At 42.7% G+C, this 26,883-nt stretch overlaps 1 protein-coding gene across 1 annotated transcript in view; it reads right to left on the reverse strand.

The window, feature by feature from the left end:
* The window catches only part of PRKCA (protein kinase C alpha), a 483,515-nt gene that overhangs the window by 134,285 nt on the left and 322,347 nt on the right, over positions 1-26,883 (reverse strand). The window contains exons 4-5 of the mRNA XM_049861275.1: positions 14,421-14,532; positions 10,396-10,524 (exon numbers count right to left, since the gene is read on the reverse strand). Of these exons, the coding sequence (XP_049717232.1) occupies positions 10,396-10,524; positions 14,421-14,532 (241 nt within the window). The remainder of the gene's footprint in view (positions 1-10,395; positions 10,525-14,420; positions 14,533-26,883) is intronic.

Here is a 26,883-nt window from a genome sequence, read left to right on the forward strand (position 1 = left end):
AACATGTAAATACAATCACACTATAAATGTTAGAACACAGTGTCTGAGGACTTGCAGGGGAAGTGGTCAATTTTAGGCAGGGATACAACATTAGGAAAGGCTTCATAAAGGTGACTGGGGCTGAACCTTAAGCAGGTATTCCTGAGAGGCAGGCCTTCCAGCAGGGAAAACTGCATAAGCAAAGGTGTGGAGGCAGGACACAGCCTGCCACGTTGGGGGAACTGCCTGAAGCTTTTCTTACAATTGGAACGCAGAGTGCAAAAGGAAAAGGGGTGTAAGAGCTGAGAGTGGGGAGGTAGGCAAGGTACCGGCTGTAGAAGGGGGTCACACAGACATATGACAGTCGACTTTTAGGGGATGTGCAAATCAAGGAATAATTAAATCCGCTGAAACCATGTCTGTCATTACCTAGAAGCATATGCACTGGGATGGAGCAAAAAGCAACATGCAGGCCTTCTTGACAAGCACATTCTATACAAGCACACTGTGTGTATCTTTAGCTTAGAGGCAGGTCCTGTTTTCTTTTGCAAAGGACATGCACAGATGTTAAGCACCGGCCACCTGAAGACAGGTGACTGCTGGAGGTGATTTCTTCAAAAGAAGTACTCTTGAGTGAGGGCACTATGAGTCTCTCATGGGAAAGAAGCAAGGCCAGCAAGGAAAAGCCAGCAATACCAGGCTGAGAAGGGACGGCAGTCAGGTGGCATGTCCAGCCTACTCATAGACCATCACAGCGTGTTCTCAAGGGACATTATTTTCCATTTCCCTTGTCCATTTTAATTCTTCACTTTAAGGCAGGGAAGATTCCAGCCAGATTCTCGACCGCCATTTATACTTCCAGCCATTATCTAAACTCTGGAACATGGAAGCTCTGGGCAAATGAAAACAGACCCTCACCCTCAATGGTGCCAACAACGCTGCAGTAATTACAGGTGTCACAGAACCATCAGGAAGTAGCCTCGACTATTAATCACAGGATCCAGAATTGCAGTGTCATTGAGTCAATTCCAACTCACAGTGACGCTATAGGAAGGAGTGGAACTGCGCCATGGGATTTCTAAGGCTGTAATCTTTATGGAAGCAGACTGCCACACCTTTCAGCTAGCAGCTGAGCACTTAACCACTGAGCTACCTGGGCTCCTTAACTGCAGGCTAGAAACACAAAATGGAAAATGCTTTGGCAACTGAGTGGACCATGTCTGCACTAAAAGGAAAGGGCTGTGAGCTGGTACATGATCTTTTCTTGCAAGAGCCAAGAGTCAGCTGTATCAGGGTGGGAAGGGCATGCCTGGGCCCTGGAGGTAGAGGGTCTCCCACTTAGCAGCTGTATGACCTGGGGAGGTTACTGGACCTCGCTGAGCCTCAGTTTCCTGAGTTACAACAAAATGATGATGACAATAGCATTTCTCTTAAAGCATTGCTGAGATGAAAGGTTATGTAGGAATGCAGCAAATCAGGGCCTGGTATATGCAAGGTGCTTCTCAATGCTGGTTTCTGTCTGCACAGGACCTAGGCATGCAATAAACACCACCAGCTTCTCTGGTTTGGCTTTTCTGCATCTGTGCCTTCCCTTCTCACTAGCTAACTACCTATTTGCATTCCCATCTGCAAAAGGCAAGAGGCCATCACAGCACCATGAGACAGGTCGTGGGAGATGAAGGGCCACTGGCCAGATGCCACACCTACTTCTTGAGCTTAATAGGACCATGGAGTGGTCCTCTCTGTGGCCATGAGGAAGACACTGGACTTCTCATTCTTACTTCCCCACCTACAAAAGGACAGAAACCATGCTTCTGTTTATGTCTCCACAGAGAAGGAGATGCGATGACCCCTATGGCTCTAAGAATCAATGGACTCTGATGTTAATGGATTCACGAAACACCTGGAGACAAAGCCTTCGCACACGTCATACACTTCACCATGAATTGCAGTTATAGCAAGGGGTTTACCAGTATTTAAGTCCAAACTAATAAAGTGTTGTTGTTAGATGCCGTCGAGTCTATTTTTGACTCATAGTGACTCCATATGACAGGATAAACTGCTCCATAGGGTTTTTTAGGCTGATTTTTAATCTTTACAGGAGCAGATCACCAGGCCTTCCTCCTGAGGACGTGCTGGGTAGGTTCAAACTGCCAACCTTTCGATTAGCAGCCGAGTGCTTAACCATTGTGCCACCAGGGCTGCTAACTAATGAAATAATTTCTCATTTTTGTGAGGGTCATAAAGCTTGTGAACATTACTCTCATTGTCCCTATTCTTTTCATTAATTTTTTTAAAGAGATGGAAGCCTGCTTGAAATAGAAGTTAACATAAAGGTCAGGCTGGTTTCTTTGAAGCAGGCATGGGAAACCCTAGGATAGAAAAAAGTGGTACCCAAGGGGAGGCAGGTGCGGAGCATGAATGGCTCACCCTTCCACTATCTTAAGGATGTGGCAAGAAGAAAAGTTTTGCCTATATACTGTGCCCACAACTTCTTCTACACACACAGATACATACCTGTTCATGACTCCTTTAGCTATTTAATTCTGGTTGCTTTTCTTTTCTCCTTGGGCTATTTGGAAAATTGGCATCACGTACACAGTCCCAGAGGACGCACGATTGGTTCCCCAGCCTGGGCAGCACCTGCACTGTCAGGCACGTGCCCCTGGCAGAGTGTGTAATCTCAAGTTCACGCAGCCAGCCCCAGGTGGCTCTAAGGAATAACCTGCATCAGCTGAAGCTGGAGGCCAGGTGAGCGCCCTTTATAAATCCTGCTTCAGGGGCGAGCTTCAGTGCACAGCCACAAAGAAATGCTGATGTTTGGGTCACTCTGGTTGGCTGTCCAGTAAAGGAAATGGGCACTGCTGGTTGAGCACAGAGGCATCTGAGGGATGACATGAGGGTCACCAGAGCGTGAGAACCCACAGAGGGAAGCTGAATAGCCGAGGCTCTCTGATGGCTGGTTAACACGGTGGCTTCGTTCCAGCCAAGAGTGATCTTTACAGGCGGGCATTTAAGTGGTAGACAGGCCAGAACAAAAGCTCCAGAGATAGCTATCACTCCCAAATTTTTATCTTGAAAAATTTCAAACCAACAGTGAACTTGAAAGAATAGTGCATGGACACCCATATACACTTCACCTAGATGCACTAATTATTAACTTCTTGCCACACGGACTTTCTCTTACTTTTTTTTTTTTTTGTTTATGCTGAACCATTTGGAAGTAAGGTACTATCTCTTAAATATTCCAGCATTCCTTCCCATAAACACAAAACCATTATCACCAAGGAGTTTAATACTGACATAACAATCTTATCAGCCCAGATACAGAACTGTCCCCAAATGTTCATTATAGCTATTTGTTTTATTTATTTTGGATCCAGGACCCAGTCATGTATGCATTTGGCTGCCATATCTCTTTAGTGTCCTTTAATCAAGAACAGTCCCCTTGACTGTTTTTGTTTTTCATGACACTGACATTTGGGAAAAGTCCAGGCCAGTTATCTTGGGGAATGTCCTGGTATCTGGATTTGTCTGATTTTATCCCCTCATGATTAGATTCAGGTTAAAATATTTGGCAAGAATACTTGACTGGTGATACCGTGTACTTTCTACTACATCACACCAGGAGGTACATCCTTTCAGACTGTTATATTTTTGGTGAATTTCAGTTTGATCACTTGGTTAAGGCAGCGTTTGCCAAATCGATAATATAACTACACAGGAAAACATTTAATTCAAGTAAGTGTATACTGACTTTATACCCTTAGTGGGATATAGCCTAAGGATTAAAAAATTGCAATAAAAGTTAATTAATAAAGAATGTTGGCCTTCAACTCTTCAGACAGGGATTGGGCTGGACTATGAGATAGAAAATGATATTGGTGAAGAGCAAGCTTCTTGGATCAAGTAGACACATGAGACTATGTGGGCAGCTCCTGTCTGGAAGGGAGATGACAGGGGAGAAGGGGTCAGAAGCTGGCCGGATGGACATGAAAATAGAGGGTGGAGAGAAGGAGTGCGCTGTCTTATTAGGGGAAGAGCACCTAGGAGTATATAGCAAGGTGTATATAAATTTTTATATGAGAGACTGACTTGATTTGTAAACTTTCACTTAAAACACACACAAAAAAGAATGTTGGCCTTGAGCATTGTGCTCTTATAAAGAAGCATCTATATCAGTTCATACTGACAACAGTGAATCTGAAACACAGATGGGAACTTTGAGGGGGCACAGAGTCTAACCTGATGGTGATGAAACAATGTGGGCAGAGATGGTGAGGCTGGTGACACAATGTGAAGTTTGTAACCAATGTCATTGAACTGTACACGTACAATTGTCAATAGATGTATGTTTGGTTATGTATACTGCCATCGTAAATAAATAAAATAAAATTTAAAAACTGCAAAAAACCTTAAACTTTAGTTAGTAGGCTTGTTCCTGGTAGAGGTACTGGCATAGGAATTCTGAAACTCTTCCGCAGAGCAAATGAGTAAACATACGGCTGTTATTAGGAGCCCTACTCTGTGAGAAAACCAAACCCGCTGCCGTTGAGTCGATTGCGACTCACAGACTGTGTGAGAAGGAAGAACAAATATGAACTGGGGAAAGGTGAGGGGAGAACCTGGGTTAGGACGGGAACTGGAAGTATCAGCATGAAGACATTTAAAAAATATTCCTACCTCTGTTGGCTGAAAGAGCTTGGAAACAGTAACCTTCGGAGCAATGAGCACTGCTAGCACCTAGATCTTGGTTTCGAAATACTATTCTCCCCTTAAAGGAACTGGGCTCCTTGGAGAAATGACTGAAGTACATAGTGAGCCATTTTGTTCCAGAAAGAAAAGAAAGTGTCCCCAAAATCATGGGTCACGTCCAAAGGACACAAGAACCAGTCTGAAGAGCACCTACTGGCCATATTTGGGATAGTCTGAACATAAGAAAAATGACAATAAAAAAAATCAGGGAGACCGAGTTGATACTTAAAACAAACAAACAAAAAAACAATTAGGGGAAAGATAAAGGGAAAGCTCTTTGAAAAGAAAGTCAGCTAATGAACTTAGAAGGGATTCAAATCCACTGCTGTCGAATGGATTCCGACGTATGCATCCCTACAGGACAGAGGAGAACTGCCCCATAGGGTTCCCATGGCTGTAATCTTTACGGAAGCAGACTGCAATACCTTTCTCAAGTGGAGCAGCTGGTAGGTTCGAACCACCAACGTTTTGATTAGCAGCCAAGTGCTTAACCACTGTACCACCAGAGCTCCTTAGGCAGCATTACAGAATTAGGAAATCAATATTTTGCAACCATCAACGTAATAATTGATCAAGGCTCATCAATGGATGCTAAAACCATAGGATGAAAGGTTGTTAGTCTCCAAGTACCACCCCAGCACTGGCAAAGAAAACTGTGGTCACTGTGTACCTCTGGGTGACATCCTGACTGATCCTCCATCCTTGTTGGAAACATAGCCACTTGGAACCTAAAATCCTCCTGTTTGAATAATAAGTATACAACTCGGAGCCTCTACGACATGCCTCCTATGGATCATGCAGTCTGTAGACTGAGATGAGCAGAGCCCTAATTCCTTGGACACGGAAAGAAAAGAATTTCCGTCCAGCCCTCCCCACCTCACACTTGAAATTCCCCACATCCAGAGCTGTGTTGGGCTTCCTGAATACACCGTGCCCTTTCATGCCTCTGCAGCTTTGCCCAAACCCCCCAGCCCATTGTCCTCCCAGCTCCACCATCTTTGTGACCCGCCTGCAGCTTCCTTGGGCCTGCTGAGGTACCCTTCTCCCAAGCTCCCACTGTTCTTAAAGGCACTTAGCACCTGTACCCATTGCCACTGAGTAGATTCCAACTCAAAGTGACTCTATAGGACAGAGTGGAACTGCCTCATTGGGTTTCCAAAGCTGTAATCTTTACAGAAGCAGATTGCCACATCTTTCTACCATGGAGCAGCTGGTGGGTTCGAACCGCAGACCTTTTGGTTAGCAGCCAAGAGCTTAACTACCACGACACCAGGTTTCCTTAGCACACTGCCCTGTAAATATTTTCATGTCTTCACTTCCCCAAAGACCATGCACTCCATGATAAGGCTCACATCTTAATTACCTGGCATCCCCAGTTCTTGGCAGAGAGCCTGACCCAGGCTCAATAAAATTTATCGAGTGGATGAATCAAAGAATGACTGATCGTTATACAAAAGCCAAGCCTCATTACCATGATTTTGTAGCAAATATGCTATTACAAGGTGGAAGAGCACAGAGAGCGAGCATTATTGTTTTAATACCTGGATGGTGAGTCTCACTGGTGGGTGGGATCCCTGTACTTCCAGGAGCTTCAGATCTTGGAGGAAGCCCTCCCTTCACTACAGAAACCTGTTTCAAAACTCCAATCTCCAGGCCAAACTAACAACCCAAGACATTTGAGAAAATGAGACTCTTCTTCAGAATAATCTATTTGTGGGGGAGATGTCTTCCTGAAACAGTTGTAAAAAAAAAATCTTTTTTTTTTGAAAGCATACAATATTTTTCCATTTACTTACAACATTAAATTGAAAATCGGTTCCCACAAGGAAGTTTTTTTTTTTTTTTTTACCACTCCTCCAAACCAAATAAAAAGCACAGAGAATGTAAGAAACCTATTAAAATTGCATATTGGAAGCGGGGGGGGGGGGGCGGGGAAAAAGACTATCCTGATAGCTTCAGCATCCCTGCCCAAAGGCAAAAAATAAAAATACATCACTAAAGTGGAGGCCTTCCCCGTAAATACTGGGCTGATCTAGAAGGAAAACTCATCTCCAGTTGTGAAAGGGTGATTTCAATGCCAAAGCAGGAGTCTGCTGACAGTTCCTACTTTCCTGGGGGGATTCTTTTCAACCTGAGCAGTTCTGCATAGGTAAAATGGAGATTGAGCTAAATCTAGCAATTAAGACAGCAGCTTGGGGTTTAAAATGCATTTTCCACTAAATCGTTTGCCTTTGGACCATCGGCTCTGCTCGTTATGGTTTATTGCTTATATTTGCACTCTCATTAAAGCCAGGCCAATATATCCCATTTAATCCCTCGATAGGCACTCTCTCCCCTCGGCCTCTGGAATATCTCTGGAGTTCTTCACTCTCCACCTTCTCAACAGTCTCCCTTCCCCTGCCCTCCCCAGCACCTCCCAATGGCATACTATTTAGAGTCCACAGAAGTTAGCACTTGATCACACAAGGACTCGGATTGCTTTTTAATTCTCCTGAATGTTACTCTTTTCTCCCCCGGTTGTAGGTTCCACACTTAGCCCTCCTGTAACTGCAAAGAACCTAGTGGAGAGCCGAATGTGGGTTTAGCTAATATTTATGGCTTTAATATTTATACAAAAGAAGATTCTTTAATTTAAAAAGAGAGTCCTGGGAGGTTCATAGCTTAGGGATTGTACGCAAGTTTGTGGGCTTCAGACCTGAGCTCAAGCCCTGGCTCCGTCCCTTTCTACCCTATAAACCAAAAAAAAAAAACCCAACAAACCCTTTGCCATGAAGTTGATTCTGATTCATAGTGACCCTGTAGGACAGAGTACAACTGCCCCATAGGGTTTCCAAGTAGTGGCTGGTGGATTCGAACTGCTGACCTTCTGGTTAGCGGCCAGGCACTTAACCGCTGTGCCTATAAAGTGCCCTTTTCATGAGAGAAGCTCAATAAAGGTTAGCAGCAGCAGTTACTATTATTATTATTAAACTCTTGCTGAATTTATATTACTAGAGCAGAAGCTTTATACAATAATTTTTAGACTGCTTCTCAAGAGACTTGGCCTAGACAGTTGCCATGACATTCTATTGGTGGACTTTCACGCTTAAAGTCTACGTACAGCTCAATGAAGGCTGTGTTCCCTTAAGATAATTCTACAGTGGTGAGTCAGATTCCACTCCGGGCAACGGTGGAGGAGTATCAGGACATGAGCCAGAGGAGGACACTCTTTGCTGCCTGTGAGCGATGGGACCCTCTAAAATCTCAAGGAACTTAGTATAGTACTGAAGGTGGGTTTAGCAAATATTTATGTGTTAAATATTTATTCAAAAGCAGATTCTTTAATCAGGAAGAGAGATGTGGGAAGTTCACAGGTTACAACCCAGGGAATGTCAAACAAAGGAATTTGAGGTGTGTGAGGAGGGGTCTGGACAACCTTTTGAAACAAGCCATTTCTTTGGGACCTGACCTTTCTCTTCCACTCGTGTGCCATGGGCTTCTCCGGCCAGGATGTCTGTGTCCCTCTGTGCAGCTGTGTACCCACAAGGCTCTTGTGGCTCAGAGAAGAGAATGTAAAACTCAGGTGGCACCATGGGTTGCTGCTTTTATTACAGCACAAGCCAGGGGGCAAGTCCAGCATACACAGTGCATACACTAATTATTCAGAAGTGTAGCTAACTAGAGCTGAATGTTTGAAAACTCTGTCCATGTGTTCTGGCCTTAGAGTGGGGCCGTGAGGTACCACATGCGAACATCGAGTGAAGCTCTGAATATTCACCTGTGATGTCTGTTAGGTGCCTGTGGTGCCTTGTATGTTATGATAAAGCTAAGGAAATACACAGAAATGTCTAGCCAATAGCCACTCTCCTTTTCACCCCTCAATCCCTTACCCCCTTCGATACTATGTTTTACGGTAATTTTCTCCTAACCTCCATGTTTCCCAATAAATGGCTTTAGCAATCCAAGAGCCTTAGGAGACAAGAGAGAGAAATGAAAGCGAGAATGTGAAGGTGGCTTATGATGTCATAACCAAGCTCTCTCTCTCTCACACACACACACACACACCCGGGGGAGCCCCACTTCCTCTGGGCGGAGGGGCCCCGGGCAGAGCAGACTCTGTCAATAGCATCAGCCCAGCCAAAGGGAGGTAAGAGCTACAGACCCAAAGGCATGGGTGCAAGAGGGATGGTTTTGAGAAAATAAATGAATTTCTCCAAAATACAGTCAATAGGGATTCTGCGTCCACGACAGGAATTCTATGCATATTTCAATCCTGACCATTAGGTATAGTTGCTTTGTTTCATAAAGTTGTCCAGAGACAAACTGCATTGCCCCTCCTAGTACACCTCAAAATCCTTTGATTTCCCTGAATTCTTGGCTAGAAAATTTTGGGTTTTTTCAAAGAAAAAAAAAATGTGAAGATGTTTCCAAAAGTAAGCTTCATTTGGAACTCTGTAACTCCTTTTTGTTTTTTCTTCCTTTCCTTAAACAGACCTTTTCCAGAATTTCCCCTATCATGTTTTCTGTCATCTACAACCAAGTAACATCAAAGTCAGTGTTCCCTTTTTTATGATAGCTTAAAGTTCCTAAATGCAAACAGAAACATGATACCTTTGCTGATCAGATAAGAATGAATGACCTTAGTGAAGAAAAGAGTATATGGGTGGTACGTGGGGGGGCCCCAAGAAAGTGGAAACTAGGTTGACTTCTGAGAGTTAGACCATAAGCTAACATGGAGTGCGCCATTGACAGATAAGTCATCATGAGGATACAGGATGGGTCCCAGGCCAACAGGGCTCCAGGGTAACTTGATTATGTCAATATCGCTAAAGAAGACGTGGCGAGAAATTCAAAGGAAAAGTCCCACTATGGCAAACCCGCATAGACACAGACCTAAGGAGGGAACACCCTGACCATGGACTAGGCATACCAGTCCCACGGCTGGGGCATATTTACAGGAGGTGCACACATGTGACAACTGGAAGCAAAGTCCTGGAGTCAAAATGCCTTGGTTCCAATCCTGGCTCTGTACTTACAAATTCTGTGACACTGCAAATTACTAATCTCTCTGTGCCTCAGTTTCCTCACCTGGAAATGAGGTTAACACCAGTAGCTACCCTGGCTGGGTGATTGTGAGGATTAAACGAATTAATCCAGTTAAAGCTCTTAGCACCCTACCTGACACAGAGTAAGCACCCAATGGCTGCTGATTTGCTGCTGTGGTGGTTGTTGTCACTGAGACAGACTTACCAGGTCATTGCAGCCCGATGCCATTAAACATCTGAATCATCCATCAGCCTGCCTGTGCCCTGGTTTCACTCACTACCATTTTGATTCATTGGCTTTCCTGTGCTCCTGCCACCTGGTGGAGCATCCACTGGCCATGCTGTCAGAGGGTCCCAATGCGACTTTGTATGACATGGTAAGCAAGTATCTGGGAATGCCGGTGCCCAGACAGGCTCTTGGGCAATGTGTTAACGAGAGTCAGTGGCTCTGAGTCTGACCAGCTCCGAGACAATGGAAGGCAGTTTCTGAGACTGCAAACCGTGGTGAGTCCCCCATGGCAAACGGCCCTTGAGAGGCCTCGGGACGCCTGGCACAGACCCCACCCTGCCTCGGTGTCAGCCGGACCTTCACTTAAATGTCCACCTAGAGAGCGGCTCCTTAGCTCACGTGCCTTACCTGTGACGCGGAGCTTCTCATCAGCAACTTCAGCCTTCAGGTAAATTCGCCCTCTCTTCTCTGTGTGATCCATTCCACAGAGGCTGGGGACATTTATTACACACTGCTTGTGAACGTTCATGTCGCAGGCTGTGAACCAAGAGAGCAGAGGGTAAGGCCGGGCACGTGGACGTGAGCCATTGCTTCCCCAGTGTTTTGGTCCACAAGGGCAAACGTGCTCCCCGCTAACTGGATAATGTGCTATAAGGCTTTTGCTGACATAAAGAACTGTGAGCAGATGTCCCTTACAGCACTGGCTTCATCTGAGTGACAGTATCCTTAAAATACCCATACTATATTTGTCTAGTCTTAACCAAAGCAAAATATCCCTGCTTGCTCTTCTGGGACCATTTCAAACATTTAACAGTCTACAAAATTCACGTAGGTAAGCAGGCACAAAGCATGGATGAATTAATATTTTATGTACACTGAGACAAATCATATGTTGATTTAAACAGAGGATACTTTCTGCCCAAGAATTTTTTATGCCTTTCTCAGCTCACCACTGAAAAAGTGACAAGCTGTGGGTTGAGTATAGGAAATTCATAAAGTTTTTCTTTCTTCTGCTAATCCTGTATTTTCAAGAAGGCTAAAGTATCTTGCCTGTTTTTTTTTTTCCCCCGTCTTAAGAAAAGAATGTGTTGGATATTTTAAACCTGACTTCAAATATTTAAATATTACTCCAAGTAAAACAAATACACGCCTGGCATGATAAGCCACCCCTTGCTAGCTGACATTACGTGGGATAGATGGGGGAGGACAGAAGAAGATCAGTCTTATTGAAATAAAACAAAGAAACCCTGAAAAGGATCCTGTACGCTGAAGGCAAACAGAGACTCTGTGTAGGTGTTACAGTTCTACTGTCCTTGTACTTCAGGCTTCCAGAAGGGCCGATGGTCATTAAATCCTCCCAAATTCTTGGTAGGATGCTACAAGGTTGTTCTGTAACCTTCGAGATGGACCATTAATGCCAGTCTCACTTCGAGCGGCCAATTTTAACAGGGCAAAGCAAATTTTGAAAAGCATTATGAATAATGTACATTTGCTACCACCATGAGGCACTGGAAGCAGGGTAATGAACCCAATGAAGCAAGAACAATTAGCTGACTCGCTAATGTGGATTCCATTTAGGCTTCTGTTTCCAATGCTAACTGTTCAAAATCATGCACCTTGATTTGTCCAACAGAAAGACGTTTGACAAGCTGTGTTATAAATGTAACTTCAGTTGTGTGCTGTCAAGTTGATTTCGGCTCATGGTGACCCTACAGGACACAGTAGAACTGTCCCATAGGGTTTCCTAGACTGCAATCTTTATGGGATCAGATCATCAAGTCTTTTCTTCCATGGAGCTGCTGTGTAGGTTTGAACCACTGACCTTTCAGTTAGAGGCCAAGCTCTTAATCACCGTGTCACCAGGGCTCCTTATGACTTGTGTTAGCCAAATCATATCTTCATGTGCCTGGGTAGAATTTTCAATTTAAAGGAAATAAATGCCAGAGCCTCTTGCAAGGATGTGGGAAACTGAGAGGGCGTGGGAGATGGAAGTGCACTGGGGTTGGCTTGGCTCCATCACCTTTTATATTTTGGGAAGCTCATTTGCCCTCTCTGATTCCATTCCCTACTGTGCAAAGAAGAGGTTGACCCAGGCAAGTCATTTGCTGAAACATTTTTTTTTTTTACCAAGTGAAATTGTATCTAGGACTACTATTACACTATGTAAGGGCAAGTCCCTGGGTGGTACAAACAGCTAATGTACTAGGTTGCTTACTGAAAGGGTTCAAGTTTGAGTCCACCCAGAGGTACCTTGGAAGACAGGCCTGGAGATCTCCTTCCAAAAAATCAGCCATTGAAAACCCTATCGTGGACTGTTCTATTCTGACACACATGGGGTCACCAAGAGTCAGAATCGACTCGACTCAGTGACAGCTGGGTATGGAAGGGCACAGGAAGAAGCTTCTCTAGAGAAGTTAAGGGTCGGGGTCCTGATACCACCAGCTTATTTTCCTCCTCCCTCCAGGAATGAACACAGGCAGTGGCCTCAGAAACCCGAGGATCCCAGGGAAAAGTATACAGCAAAACAAAATACACTGGTCCAGGTCAGTGGTTTTCAAGATTTTTTCGTAATGGAACCCTGTCTTCAAACAAAAATCTAAAGCAGAATCCTAATATACAAGCCAGGTGAATGTTATTTTATTAGCATAAGCTGAGTTAATAAATTCAAATTTATACCATTTACTTATTAGAAAGACATTCGAAGATAACCAATAAAGCCCTTTTATCAAAACAGCTGTTTGGTAGCAGCTGTTGGGGATGCTAGTTGAAGTCTCAGACCAGGCTCACCATCGCATTTATTTCTCTATTTTCTTAAAGTTGTACAGAATCCAAAAGTCCTGATTTACACAGAAGAGTGCATGTAAATAGAACAGTTAGCCTCGCTATCTCAGCAGACCCTGCAGCTAGATGAACAAGGCAGGAGAAACCTGATTGCAAGCTCCAACTCCGGTATGATCTCAGAGGGGTCAAGGTTGAGTATGCAACACATTCGAGTGTTCATTTTTGTTCCAACTTTTAAAATAGTTAAAAATATATTTATAAATGCACTTAGAATTAGCACTTGCAGAACCCCTGAAAACCATGCTTGGAATTCTAGGGTTTCTTGAATCACAGACGGCCACTGGCCTCAATGATCACAGAGGTTTTGTTAGGCTATTAAGTTCTATAACTTCATTAAGTGAAGAACTCTTGTCTTCCGTGGGAGAGACCTGGGTTCGATTCCCGGAGAATGCCTTTCATATGCAGTCACCACCCATCTGTCGGTAGGGGTTTACATGTTGCTGAACATATTTCAGCAGAGCTTCCAGACTAAGATGGGCTAGGAAGAAAGGTCCAGTGATCTATTTCAGAAAACCAGCCAATGAAAATCCTAGGGATCGCAAGGGTCCCATCTGCTTCTATGGTAGGGATGGTGCAGAACTGAGCAACGTTTTGTTCCGTTGTGCATGGGGTCGCCATGAGTTGGGGGCCGACTCGATGATGGCAGCTAACAATACGACAGTCCATCTACTCTGTAATGTTCACATATCTTGGCTTTTGGGTATGTGTGTTTACTACATTTACTCCATGTAGGATATTTCTGCCACAATAGTAGTCATTAATGAATGACAGTATGATGGCATTTCCGTATCTCATCCCTGTCTATTAGAGAAGCAAGGTTGGTAATCAACTTTTCATGTCCTAAAAGCACAGACTCTTATTTAAACAAATAAATACCTTGGGGAATCATAACTTAAGGAGCAGCAGAGCAAAGCGTTTTGGTAATTGTTTTTCCTTCCCTGTGGTATTTGATGAAGACACATACATTACAAGCAAGGAGAATGGAAAAGCACTGGTGTCTCCCTCCTCATGGTCTTCAGGGATTTCTCTCTAAAGAGACTGAAATAACGTTTATCTCTCCATAAACATGCAGGATGGATGAACTTCAGTAGATGCTATCCTGGTTTTTATTTTCTTTCTGGTTTCAGTTTTAAGGAGTGCCTACTAGATTTTTCCACAGTCTACCCACTAACTACAGACATAGCAAGATAATGACTATGGTTGCTTTGCTTATTCTGAAGTCTAACCAAATGTGGGATCTGGAGGTGGGGAAGAGTCTTCTTTCAGTGCATGGGGAAGGTGCTTGCTTTGGGGCTTGACTAGCCTAGATTTTACGGTGACTGAAGATTTCTACCACTAAAAAAAGTGACAGCGCCAATTTCATTTATAAGTAGGTACCTTTTTATGGGTTCATAATTAGGCAATCAAATCATTTAGTAAATCAGAACTTCAACAATGGAACGATTCTATGCTTTTTTAGTTTGATATATATCTGGACTAATTCTCTATATTAATGAGTCGCTGTTCAAAAGCTACTGAGTCTCAAGTGCTCAGTAAACCCTAAGCATAAGCTACAGAGCCTCCCCACCTAATGGAAAAGAAAACTTACTTACTGTCACATTTCATCCCTTGGTGAATGAGTCCGTACAGCAATGACCCACAATGATCACAGAAGGTGGGGCTTCCATAAGTGTGGATTTTAAATTTGTGCTTGCTCCTTGGGTCCTGGGGGAAAAGAAACACAATACTCATTCCAACCATGAAAGTACTACATTTTTTAATTAAGCTAAGCTTTTTTCTAGCCCCACAGCTCTCCCATCCCCACGTCAAGGTTGGATAGTACCAGGCTATGCACCATTCTCTGAGTCACACAGTGCGTGGTGGCGACTTCCTGCCACACAATGTTTTAATAGGCTGACCATCCTCGACCATGTAATAAATACCCACGTTTCCCCTTTTTATGGAGTGTAACTTGCAAATACCAGGGTTTCTACCAAAGTGATCACTTCTGGACCTATAGTCATCAAAGCCCTTGAGGACAAGCACAATGCCTTAGACATCTTAGTATCAGCATCCCCAGTGCCCCAATGCAGTCACAGGCTGCCACACAGAGTAGGCACAAAACTAGGGTGTGTTTGTTGAATTTAACTGAATGACCCCCATTGGTGACAGGTCAGAAGTCACTCACAACCACAGGATAAATGTGGGACAACTCCCCTGGAGCATCACTTGGACTTCATGGTAAGGTATTTAGATATTATGTTTGTTTGAAAGTGCATGTGAGCATTATAAAGTACACTGGTAATTTTACCTTTGTTTTAAAACACAACTGGTGACTCTGAAGAAGTCTGCAGGTCCTGGAGGCTGTGCTACATCCATCCTACCCAAACTTATTGACCTCTGCTACTAGAGGCTCTTGTGGCAAGATTTGGAAAAGCACAGGTCCAAAGACTCTAGAATTCTCCAACTATAGCTATGACACAAAACTCAGACCACGTGCAGAAGAATGCACTCTTCTATACCTCAGTGTGCTGTAAACATTTTCTTCTAAGAGAATGCAAGTAGGATTTGGACCACAACAAAGTGATCCTCATTTCGGCTCAACGTGAAAAAGGAAACTATGGTGCTTCCAGCCATCAGAGATCTGTGTCTTGATTTTGAACATGACGTTGTACGTGGTAATGTTGATGCAAACGGACACTGGTGTCTCAGCAAGAGGCTGCACAAACTCATGGTTTGTGGTGCAGAAGGCTATCCCCTTCCTCCTCCTCTCGAACCTCACTGATCATCTGCTGTGTGCCAGGCCTGGGACAAGAGCCTGAAGTCCATTTTTTCCCTGGATCTTTCTGGCAGCATACTCTAGTCTGTATTGCGGAGCTGTATCTTATTATCTTAATTCAACCGCTGCTGCTGTTGTGTGCCATCAAGTCAATTCTGACTCAAAGTGACCCTATATGACAAAGTAGAACTGCCCCACAGGGTTTCCTAGGCTGTAATCTTTATGGTTGCTAAGAGTCGGAATCAACTTGATGGCACTGGGTTAATCTAATCTTTACGAGAGCACATTTGTGGGTCTTTTCTCCTGCAGAGAGGCTGATGAGTTTGAACTGCTGACCTTTCGGTTAGCAGCTGAGTGCTTAAGCACTGCACCACCAGGGATCCTTTTAATTCAACTACATGTTGGCAAATGCACAAACTGATAAAACCAACCCAGGATCCCTTTCTGTTCCCCATCCCCTTCACCCATTCAAAATTGACCTCGTTCTCCAGGATCCAAAATGCAAAGAAACACAAAGCAGGATATCCTTGCTTTTGACCTTCTAAGGGCCTAGGTCCTAGGGATTTAAAGAAATTTCAAAGGTAATTTTGAATTAAATTCACATTTTGATTGACTTCAGAGCCTAAAACCAAACCCAAAGCCATATATACTCCAATGAATTCTTATGTTTTAAATACAGATTAAAAAATTCTGGAATATTTTAATCATGTAGAAAATGTTAACATTTCCCTCTATTTTTCACCATTAATTACTATCCTATTCTTATAGAGAGGTTAATGACCTTTGCAAAGTCACATGGTGGGTTATTCACAGAGCTGGAATTCGACCACTGTCTGTATCTGTGACACTGATTCCCATATAAGAACTTTCAGAAATCTATCTAGAATGAGGACCTGGCTCTCTTAATGCCTTGTTTTTTGTAATAATAGAAAAAAAAAATTTTTTTTAATAATCCCATTTTCTGTTTTTGTAAATAAAGTTTTATTGGAACACCACTACACTCATTCACGTACACATACATGGCCCATGAGTGCTTTCATGAACAACGGCAGAGTTGAGCTGTTGTAACAGAGACTGTATGGCAAAGAAAGCCTGAAACATTTACTATCTGGCCCTCTACAGAAAAAGTTTGCCAGTCTCTGCATCATTGTTGTTAGGTACTGTAGAGTCAATTTCAACCCAGAGCGACCCCATGTAACAGAGCAGAAGTGTCCCTATGGGGTTTTCTTGGCTGTTATCTTTACGGAAGTAGATCGCCAGGTATTTCTCCCGTGGAGCCGCTGGGTGGGTTCAGAACCACCAACTTTTTGGTTAGCAGCTGCATGGTTAACCATTTGTGCCACCTGAGCTCCTAATCTCTGCATTCCAAACCCGTTGCCACTGAGCTGATTCTAACTAGCGCCCCAATAGGACAGAGCAGAACTGCCCCATAGGGTTTCCAAGGAGCAGCAGGTGGATTTGAACTGCCAACCTTTTTTGCTTAGCAGCTGAGTTCTCAACCACTATGACACCAGGTTCCAATCTCTGTATTAGAATAGTGTTTTTCCAAGTATGATCCCTACACAGCAGTAGGATCAGCATCACCTGTAACTTGTTAGAAATGCAAATTATTGGGCCCCTCTGCAGACCAAATGAATCAGAAACTCTAGGGGTAGGATCTAATGGACTGTGTTTTAGCAAGCCCTGCAGATGATCCTAAAGTCGGCAGGAAGCACACTAAAGATTGAGAGCCACCACTTTAGAAGGTAACTCAACAAATACATAGTAAGTGCCTAATAGTTGCCAAGTGCATACACGTGAAGATAGTTAATATTCTTGAGGCAAGTCCCTAGTTTACCTGCGAAATGTCTCTCAGTGTATGAAAAGTTAACACTTCCCTTGGGAGATCAATTTTTCCAGCAAGTAGTAGCTGTGAATATGAAGCCCACCAAGTTTTCTGATATCCCAGGACATTAGGTAGAAGGTTGAGGGAACAGGCCAGTGCCATGACCAATAAAAAGTCCCTGTGTTGACAGTAAAGGTTGTGTTCTTCAATGTAGAGGGCAAAGTGGATGCTAGGGGAGAGGAAGTAACCCGTAAACAGCTCATGCAGAGCCCTCCAGAGTATGGCACGTGCCAGGTGTCCCCAGGCGGCTGTCCTGCCAGTTGGCTGTCACATAGATCTCTGTTGACATGGCACATGGACAACTTGCTTCACTTTTCAGGAAAACGTAAGCCTTACTCATCCAACCCCCATATGGCATCTTCAGGCTGTAGAAAGAGAGGAAACCATTGCTTCCACCACCTACAAAAGTCTGGAGTCCAACCAAGTCTTTGAGTCTTTCACACCCCAAAATTGAGTAGCCAACAATCATGCCTATGAATAACGGCAACACTGACAGTAACAACATGACCCATTTGTTGATCATCAAGTGTGTGCAGGTGCTTTACAAAAACCAAGATCTCTGTTTAAAATAAGAGAGACTTCAGTAACAAGGGCAGTTACTGAGATTCTGGAGACTTGAGTTCTGACCCCAGCCTTGCCTCTTACTAACCCTGTGACCTTAGGAAAGTCATGTCACTTATTTACAGGACAGAGGTAATACCAGTTGTGCACATGCCCTAGGCTGGGGGGTGACTCAACTTAGGGAAAATATAAGAACAGGCTCTGCAACCAGAACATCTCTAAGAAATACAAAAGGAGATTATTAGTATCCATGGATGTAAACGCCATGGTGCCCCAAGGTTTCCTAAAAATACTGCAGTGACTTGGATCTGAATGGGACGGGAAAGCAATCAACTTCCACAGGCGGTCAGGACAGAGGCCAAGAAAAGTGGGGACACTTCCTGTGGTTCTTGCGTCCCTGTCTACTGCACACCATGGCTGGCCTCCCAAGGCTTTTGGCTTGGCAAGCTCCTCAAGCCGTACCGTGTGAAACCAACTGCCAACCCAAGCCGCCGCAAGCATTGTCTTAGCATAGGGGGAACCTACCGCCTGTGCCACACCAATGGAAGAACTTGGGAGCATGGAAACTCTTTTCCAGTCTAATTAATCTCACCTTGTGTGACAGAAGAAACACAGTGTTAGCTAAAGACCTGTGACTTAGGATGATTTGCAGAGAGCAACTGGAACTAAAAAACTTCCTGGGCTTTCTGTGTTTCTATCAATAGTCACTAAAGAGAGGTGCAGCCTGGGCCAAGCTGGTTTACTTCTTTGGGTCTCAACATCTCCATGGGGAACATGAGGGCATTGGATTGGATGAGTGTTTTTAAGGCGGTATTCCACAGAGTCCTGTGGGTACCAGGAGGTGTGTCCTGGGGTCTTCCAAGGGTAAGAGAAGAAGGGGCAGGAGAGGAAGGCTGCTGCTGAAATTAAAATTTGAAAACAACTGGACTAGATGGTTTCATCTCGTCCTTTTTTTTTTTTTTTAAACTTTTTACTTTAAAATAATTTATGACTCACAAGAAGTTGCCAAAATTACACGGAAGTGTTCCTGTATACTCTTCCTCCAGCTGCCTCCATGGTAACACTTTTCATAGCCATAGTCCATCAGCAAAACCAGGACACTGACAAGTGCAGTACTATCAGCTAAGCTACAGACTTCAGTACTTCACCAGATTTTACATGCATAATGCCAACGCAAGTATCTCTACTGTATGATTTATGAATTAAACGCACTGTTTATAGAAGGGGGAATTCAGTAATATTTGCCAGGTAAACACCACTAACCCAAGAAGACCACCACCAAAAGAACATCTGTTGCTTGTTCGTTAAATATATAACCCACAGGATCTCATGTTAAGGGGTCGTGGGAGGATGAACCTAAAGACTTATCTGAAAATAGAATCAGAATGCTTTTCTCTAAGTAAAGGAAACACATGCTGTCTCCAAACCGTTCTGACTGGTTCTTAGAACAAAATCATTTTGAGGCACAGGCTGACTGAGGGCTCACCCAAGGTATGGCACTAGCTAGGAGCCATTGGAGATTCAGAGGTGTGTAAGGTAAAGGTGTCCAGGTGATGCCAGTAACAGAACACCAAGGCATGAGCTGTCACCCACTGGCTCAGGGGCAGGTGTCATGATACTTGTCAAACGAATCATACAAACAACAACTGCTGTGGTATTCAGACAAAGCTTTGTGTGGCCAGGGAGGTGTATAGGGAAGAGCTGGGCCGTGAAGGAGGAGCTGAACCTTAGGTATCCTTGTGTTCAAGTCTCACTTGTCCTCAGGTTGTGAGGGCAGTGTTGGATGGGCAGGCCTCCAGGGTTCTTTCTTACATTATGAACCCTGACATACAGTCCTCCACTCGGGTGATCCCCAGGCAGCACCTCGGATCCTCTCATCTGTGCCTTTGCTTTGGCTCTTCCCTCCACCTTGCACAACCACCTTACCCCAAATTTCATCTGCTGAAATACCTAACAAGGCAAAACAAAAGACAGCATGCCCCTCCCAGGAAGCCTCTCCAGATGTTGGTGCCAGATACGATCTCTCCGCCCTTTGACATTCCAGAGCATTTTATTTCTTTCATAGGCTGCTTATCACATTTTGCCATTTATGATTATGCTATGTCTCTCCTTTCATCTTTCCTTCATTTATCACGTGCAAACACACACTCACACACTCACACAGGACAGACACGACAGGCTAAAAAATAGGAAAGAAAGGTCATAAAGTATATTGATGAATTAGCCAGAACCAAAGATGAGACTTAAGTATTAAATAGGTATTCAACTCTGAGCTTCCTGGAAACCAAGGCAGAAAGGGGAAACTTGAAGGGTTCTTTAGAGACTGTGATGCTACCTAAGGGCAGATACGTGTCTTGGTATCAAAAGTAATTTTGTCACGCACATGGTAGACCTTCGATAAATGTGCGTGAAAGGAAATGAAGTGTACACCAACGTTCACTGCAGCACTAGTCACAGTAGCCAAAAAGTAGAAAAGCCTAAATGTCCAACTGGTGAATGGGTTACATACATGCAATGGTGTATTCTAACAACAACAACAAAAACCCAAGCCCATTGTCGGCAAGTCGGTTCCAACTCATAGTCAGCCTATAGGACAGAGCAGAACTGCCCCATAGGGTTTCCAAGATTGTAATCTTTATGGAAGAAGACTGCCACATCTTTCTTCCATGGAGTGGCTGGTGGGTTCAAACCACCCCTCTCGGTTAACAGCCAAACATCCATTGCACTACCAGGGACCTTTAATGGAATATTACTCAGTCTTAAAGAGAAATGAAGTCCTCACGCATGCTACAACATGGATGAACCTTGGAAACATTATGCTGAGTGAAATAAGTCAGTCACAAAAGAACAAATATTATGTGATCCCACTTACATGAAATATCTAGAATGGGCAAATACATAGAGACCAAAGATTATTTAGTGGTTACCAGGGGCAGGTAGGAGGTAATTTTTTGTTTGTTTGTTTTTTAGGGGCAGGTGGGAGGTAGGAGGGGAAAAAGCGGGCGGGCTCATTGCTTGGGGGACACTGAGCTTCTGTTAAGGGTGATGAAACAAGCTGGAAATGGATACTGGTGATAGTTGAGTAACATGATAAACATAATTCATGGCACTGAATTTTACATATGAAAATGTTGAAATGGCAAATGTTTTGTCACATATACATTTAACACAATTAAAAAAAAAACTCTGACAAAGCATACTTTTATCAGTATTCACCTGAGCGTTCTAGATAAAGAGATCTCACACGTAAGGTGTAAAGTTGGCTGCATTCAAGTACCACGACACAGGTGGACACTGACTCTTCACTCTTACCGAGTTGGTAACATTTTTCTCTTTAGTGCATTACATGGAAATCTTAAAATTTTTACTTTTTTCTAGGCTCTGGCAGCCTCTCATTAAGTGGAGTATGAAACCTACTGTCATATGTCACAAGCCTGACACTATATAATGAAAGGGAGAAACCTTCAGCTTAGACACTCCTGTCATACACGTGGTTGGGGAAAAAGTGAAGTTTTTGACTAAAACACTTTCCATAGGCACAAATGAAGTCTGACCCACCTATTTAAATCTAGACCTCTTAAAAAGAAAAAAATAACAAATAGTTCAAGGTCTATTGAAGCATTTGCCAGTCTCCCATTTCTTACCTTTATAATATAGCAGTGTAATCCCTCCCCCGGAAACATCAACTTGGAAACGTTTCTCACTATCTCTACCAGGACTTTTCAAAATCCATCATCATCATTACCATCACCATCTTGTAATTTGTTAAAAATGAATCCATGGATCTACACTGCACAAAATTTCGAGGCTGACTGGGCCTTAAATTTCTGAGATACGCTCTTAGTGTATTATCCATAACCATTTGGGAAGTATAATCCCGGGAAGTTTGAAATGAAGACTGTAATCTAGCAATACATAGTGTGAAACCTCTACTAGAGCTAAAGCCCCCACATCAACACCAAAAAAACCAAACCTGTTGCCATTGACTTGATTCCAACCCATAGTGACCCTACAGGACAGAGCATAACTGCCCTGTAGGGTTTCCAAGGAGCAGCTGGTGGATTCACACTGCCGACCTTTCCATTAGCAGCCGAGCTCTTAACCACTGCACAACCAGGGCTCAGTCAATAATGCTTTATGACAAGGATGTTTATATTTAGATAGATATCACTTCACATGCCTTTTTAATTTGATGAGCAAAATAATAGAAGGCTTTTAGCCAGAGGTGGTCCTGGGTTTAATTTTCCACTCATGTTTGAATGCCTCCAAGGAGCCCCCATGGGGCAATGGTTAAGCACCAGGTTGCTAACCGAAAGGTCGGCAGTTCAAACTCACCAGCTGCTCCTCGGGAGAAAAGACCTGGTAGTCTGTTCCTGTAAAGATTATGGACTAGGAAACCCCCTGGGACAGTTTACTCTGTCACATAGGGTCACTATGAGTGGGAATTGACTGGACAGCACACAACAACAAAATGTCACAGGTTTCCCCAAGGGACCGAAATGTCATTGAGGGCTGAGGGTCAAGTTTTAAATGTTGTTTGAATAAAATGTTTTTAACCGAGCAAAGCTCTAGGGTATGACTTCCTCAAGTGCCTGGAGCAGTGTGGCTCCTTCAAGCTGCTTCCTTTAAATACCAAGGAAAATTCCTTGCATTGCCTCTACTTCACCATCTGATATGTTCTCATAAGTCAAACTTATAAGCCAAGCTTGGGTCTAAATGTCACCCACGTGCTGACTACATGAGCAACACTAAAAACACTGTTCCTGTGGCGAATCCAGCAGCATTTCTGTGATCGTAAATTTCTTGAGAAGCAGTGTTTTTTTTTTTTTTTTAACTCTATGATTAAAAAAAATAAAGTTCCTAGCTTTAAATATTTTCATTAACATGAGGACGTGACTAAAGCCAGATCATATGATTCATGTGATTTTAATTAAAAAAATTTTTTTTTTGCTCAGCTATGCAAGATGGTGTAACCATTCAATGTGAAGCCACAAAGTGCTTTAAAAAAATTCCAGATAAATCTCCACCAGCAAGATAATGGCTAAATAAACTGTAATGTATTTACACTACGGAATACTATGTAGCAGCTAAATCATGAGGCAGATCTTTCTGTAACAACACAGACAGATCGCTGAGATACATTGTCTAATGAAAAAATCGAGTCACAGAATGAAACATAAAATATAACATTTATGTAAAAAACAGAAATGAAAATAACCTCCGCAAGCAGAACAATAATACAGCTTTTCCCTAGATAGGTATCTATGTAAATTGCCTCTGGGGAAGTCAGGGGAGAGATTAGGCTTTAAGATACCAGTGAAAGCAGTATTTAACATTGAAAAGATTTAAGTTAAAAAAGAAAACAAAATACAAATGAATTCATATATTATCTATGTAATTCAAATTACCATGAATCCTAGCTAAATATATTTGGTTATATTTCAGCTAGTTCATGAGACACCACTAAAAGGAGAGCTTACATGAGGATTTGGGGTACCCTGTCATATCTGACGGAGTCTCTGAAGGGTGCAAAAAAATGGTTAATGCACTTGGCTGTCAACTGAAAGGTTGAAGGTTTGAGTCCACCCAGAGGTACCTCAAAAGAAACTATTTCTGAAAATCGGCCACTGAAAACCCTATGGAGCACAGTTTTAATCTCACACACAAGGGGTTACAAAGAGTTGGAACTGACTTGATGACAACTGGATTTTTTGGTCACATCTAATAAAAAACTTATTATTAAAACTGGCTTTGTTTGCAGCTTCTCTGGCAATCTGCTGGGGAGAAAGTGTCCATATGAGATCACTATGCAGATACCTGGTACTACCAACCATCAGTTGAAACTTACTTAAATCTTAATTAAAAGCCATGTTATAGCCAGGTTTTGAACTGGATCATTCCAACTTGACCTCTGCTGAGAATCCAAATTTCCACTCCAGATATACTGAATCAGAATCTTGCTAAAATGTAGATTCTGGTTCAGTATATCTCTGGTGGAAATGCAAGTTCTCCGCAGGGGGTCAAATCAGACTGAACAGGTTCGAAGCCCTGGTTATAACCAACATTGTCTTATTTTGTAACAAATTTTATATGTTGCCAACCTCTGCAGACATCAACATAAGCCAAATTTCTGCCCCATCAATTACCAACTTTCAAATTCCAAAAGAATCTTAGATGATTTAGTATGAAATTCTGATATCAAAAGAAAATGTTTAAAATGTTGCAAATATTCAAACTACAAAGCCTAAACACTATTCACTAAAAAATGTGATAATCTTTAAACCTTAAACCAAAAATATCCTTTGAAGTCTTCTTAAAACCAAATAATAGTTTAGCTTAACTAGTAAAAAATATCTGCCTTGAGCATTACGCTTTTTTAAGAACTATCTATATGGGATCAAACTGATAACAAGAACAGATAAAAAGAACAGATAAGAATCTTAGGGGACAATGAGTTTATGTTCATGGGGGAGGAACAATCCAGAAAAGGAGAGTGACAATGGTTGCACAACTCAAAGAATGTAATCAATGTCATTGAATTGTACATGTAGGAACTGTTGAATTGGTGTCTGTTTTGCTGTTGCTCAAAAACAAAATAAAGACAAATAAGATATTTCCTAGTTAGCTAACAATTTTTTTTTCATTTGCTTCAAAAATTATTTATTGAGCACCTACTATGTGCCAGGAGTTTTGCTGGAGCACAGTGTCCAGGTAGTGAAGAGGCCAGGTGTGGTACAGGTGTTGCCTCATCTGGAGAGGCTAGGTAATGCTGTTTTAATGAGTCACTTCTAACTCAGTAGTTAACACACATTTATTTATTACTCTTCAGTCTGGGAACCAAGCTGATGGAACAGCCCCTATCTGGGATATTGCCAGTCTTGTGGCAGAGGGAACAGAGAAATGGCAGAACCAATCAATAGCTCTTAAATCTTATACTCAAAAAATGATACTATCATTTCTGCTCACATTTTACTGGCCAAAGAAAGACACATGGCCAATCTGGACGTCAACATGGTGAATCTACACATCAACAGGCTGAGGATGTGTAATCCTCCCCCAGGAAGAGGCAAGCAAGTATTTTAAACAATAATATAATCTACAAAAATCCTCATGAAACTTAGAATCTTTTGCTATTTTATATTATTTGATGAGGATAAAAGAATGGGTTCCCTCTTCCAACTCTGAAAGCTGAAAGGATTGAGTTCAACTGAAAATAGCTTTAAGTTGGTGATGATGTCAAATAACATCATCTACCTTTTAGATACGACATTCCTTTCACAGCAAAGCAGTAATAAGCAGCCCCAATCTCTTTGGCTTGCCCCCAACATTTATTTCTGGTCACTATTTGTCAGTAGCTATGGAGTTTTTTTTTTTTTTTTATGGAGTAGGAGCATCACTTTTACTCATTACGGGACCCAGGGGTGAAGGGATGACTGCTCCTTGGAACCCACCACTTTCATGGTCTCCCTGGGCAGTACAAAGAGTTAACACTCTTGGTTGCTAACTGAAAGAGTGGAGGTTCAAGTCCACCCAGAGGTGCCTTGGAAGAAAGGCCTCACAATCTACTTCTGAAAAATCAGCCACTGAAAATGCTATGGGGCACAGTTCTACTCGGACACCCACGGGGTCATCATGAGTCAGAGCTGACTCAGTGGCAACTGGTTGTATTCTCACGGCAGAGAGAGAGAAAACAGAGCAGGAGGTAGAGCCAACCATGCAATTGCTGACCATGCTTCTCGTAAGTGGCAGACTTCACACCTGATCACTTCCCAGCAGTCAAAGCAAGTCGCAGGGCCTAGCATGACCACTGGGGGGGGATGCTCTGCCTCCAGAGAGGCTCTTAACCATTTGCCACCACCATATGGATGTACTGTAACTGATTTAACCAATCCCCAATTCCTGGACATCTAGGTTATTTCCAGTTTTTCACTATTCTAAACGACACTGTCACAAGTGTCTATGAGCACATTGTGCAAGTACAGATGGGAATGTTGGGTCAAAGGGATGAACATAAAATATTAAATCTAAAAGCCATGCATCTATCATAAGCCAGAGGTCTGTTTATGATCAAGACGCTCTAGTTGCGCTACACTGTTAATTAGCCTTCTAGAGAAGTTTGCAAGTAACCAGTTTTATATCTAGGCTAAAAATTGATATGTAAGCCTTTGTTTTTGCTTGATTTTTGTTAGGTTTGGGCAGTTGTCCAAGAGCTAGGATTCCCCCATCTGCTCAGTGACTGCTGAAAGCCTCCACAAATGCTTTATAATCACTTGTTGACATTTTCTTCTGTCCAACTGCAGAAGGGTCTTCTCTCCTCAAAAATTTATTGTTCTTTTTATTGATACTCTTTTGTTCCTTTTCTCAAGTTGGGAACTGAGAAGCAATGAAGTTTCAATAATTTTTTTGGTTAGTGAATCTCCAACAATTCATCAGTTAAGGGTGTTTGGCCTGAAGCTGTAAAGCAGCAGAATGACTTGCAATTTAAAAAATATTTATATTTATGGCCTGCTCTAAAATCTCTTCGGCACTTAGTCTTACACTGATGTACTAAGTTCAGTTTTATAGATCTGACTGGGTAAAAGCATGTTCCACCTTGCCTCTTAGTCAGGAAAATCACTGTCACAACAGTTGTACTACTGTCTGTTATGGATTGAATTTTGTCCCCCCAAAACATGTGTTGTAAACCCTAACCTCTACACTTGTGTAGGCAATCCCATCTGGGAATGGTATTTTTTCTATGTGATGTTAATGAGGCCATATCAGTGTAGAGTGTGTCTTAAACCAATCACTTTGAGATTTAAAAAAAGTAGATCAGGCACAAAGAAAACTCAAAAAACCCATTGCTGTGGAG

This window comes from Elephas maximus, chromosome 19 (assembly GCF_024166365.1).
Source record: "Elephas maximus indicus isolate mEleMax1 chromosome 19, mEleMax1 primary haplotype, whole genome shotgun sequence".
NCBI lineage: Eukaryota > Metazoa > Chordata > Mammalia > Proboscidea > Elephantidae > Elephas > Elephas maximus.